General features: G+C 52.1%; 1 protein-coding gene across 3 annotated transcripts in view; it reads left to right on the forward strand.

The window, feature by feature from the left end:
• Positions 1-1,552, forward strand: part of LOC103460238 (suppressor of tumorigenicity 14 protein-like) — a 26,672-nt gene that overhangs the window by 17,161 nt on the left and 7,959 nt on the right. For all 3 annotated transcript variants that reach the window (XM_017303217.1, XM_017303216.1, XM_017303215.1), the window contains 3 exons: positions 163-267; positions 478-585; positions 718-834. In XM_017303217.1, coding sequence (XP_017158706.1) covers positions 163-267; positions 478-585; positions 718-834 — 330 coding nt within the window. The remainder of the gene's footprint in view (positions 1-162; positions 268-477; positions 586-717; positions 835-1,552) is intronic.

Raw genomic sequence — 1,552 nt, forward strand, 5'->3', positions numbered from 1 at the left:
GATAATAATGATAATAATGATCATGATAATAATGATAATAATGATCATGATAATAATGATAATGATCATGATAATAATGATAATGATAATAATAATGATCATGATAATAATGATAATAATCATAATAATGATAATAATGACGCTGGTTCTCTCGTTGAGCAGCTTGTCCTGGGAAGTTCAGGTGTGGCACCAACCTGTGCATCAACACGATGCTCCGCTGCGACGGCTTCAACGACTGCGGCGACAACAGCGATGAGATCGACTGCAGTGAGTCCACACGGCTGGTCGCATCGCCCCCTGCTGTCCAGGAGGAGCAATCAGTGCTGACAGCGACTTGCTGGCTTTCTGCTTGGAGTGATGAGCTGAATTTGATGCGTTGACTGATTGATGACGAGGATGACCTGGAATGAATGGCTGAATGGAGTCTGATTGGTCTGCTGCGGACCGCGGGGCTGATGCAGCTCGTTTCTGTCGCAGCCTGCGCGCCGATGCAGATGAAGTGTAAGAACAACATCTGCAAGGCAAAGTTCTGGATGTGTGACGGCGTGGACGACTGCGGCGATAACTCTGACGAAGATGGTTGCGGTGAGGAATTCCTCTGGACCGATGCGAGCGGCCGGCCCGCTCAGCCTGCAGAACCGAACACCCGCCCAGCGCCGGTGTTCCGGTTCTGGTTCCAGAGGTTCCTCTGAGCTCAGCGTTTCTTCTTCTCTGCAGGGAAATGCGGCGCCGCAGAGTTCTCCTGCAGGAACAGCCGCTGCGTCTCCAACGCGCTGCGATGCGACGGCAGAGACGACTGCGGCGACGGCTCCGACGAGTCCACATGTCAGAAATGTAAGGACACCAGAAACGGGTCAGAACCAGGTCAGAACCTGGTCTGTGCTGCTGAATCCATCAGGAGACGTACAGTGAGGTCGTCAGGGATGGACTCGTACTCAGGTGGCGTTGACTCGATGCTCAGTTGGTTCTAATGGGCCCAAAGTGCCAGGAAAACATCCCCACATCACCGCCAGCCGGACCCACCGGTACCAGGCAGGACGGGTCCATTCTTCATGTTGCTGATGCCAAATTCTGACCCGACCATCTGAATGTTGCTGCAGAAATCCAGGCTCATCAGACCAGGCAACGTTTTCCAATCCTCTCTTGTCCAGTTTTGCTGGTCCTGTGTGAACTGAGCCTAAGTTCCCTGTTGTCCCTGACCGGAGGCGCCGGTCAGGTCATCTGCTGCTGTAGCCCCTCCGTCTGAAGGTTTGACGTGTTCTGCACTCATTAGAACTCTGTAACTACTGGTTATTTGAGTTTCTGTTCCCGTTCTATCAGTTCAGACCAGTCTGTCCGTTCTCCTCTGACCCTCTGACCTCTGGCATCAACAAGACCTTTGGGCCCACAGAGCTGCTGCTCACTGGATATTTTCTCTTCTCTGTAAACCCTGGAGATTGCAGTGGGTGAAAATCCCAGTAGATCAGTAGTTTCTGAGACACTCCGGCCAACAGCCATCACAGTCTCCTGTCTTCTCGTTTTGATGCTCAGTTTGGGCTGTAGCAGGTCACCG

This window comes from Poecilia reticulata, unplaced genomic scaffold, assembly GCF_000633615.1.
Source record: "Poecilia reticulata strain Guanapo unplaced genomic scaffold, Guppy_female_1.0+MT scaffold_212, whole genome shotgun sequence".
NCBI classification, from domain to species: Eukaryota; Metazoa; Chordata; class Actinopteri; order Cyprinodontiformes; family Poeciliidae; genus Poecilia; species Poecilia reticulata.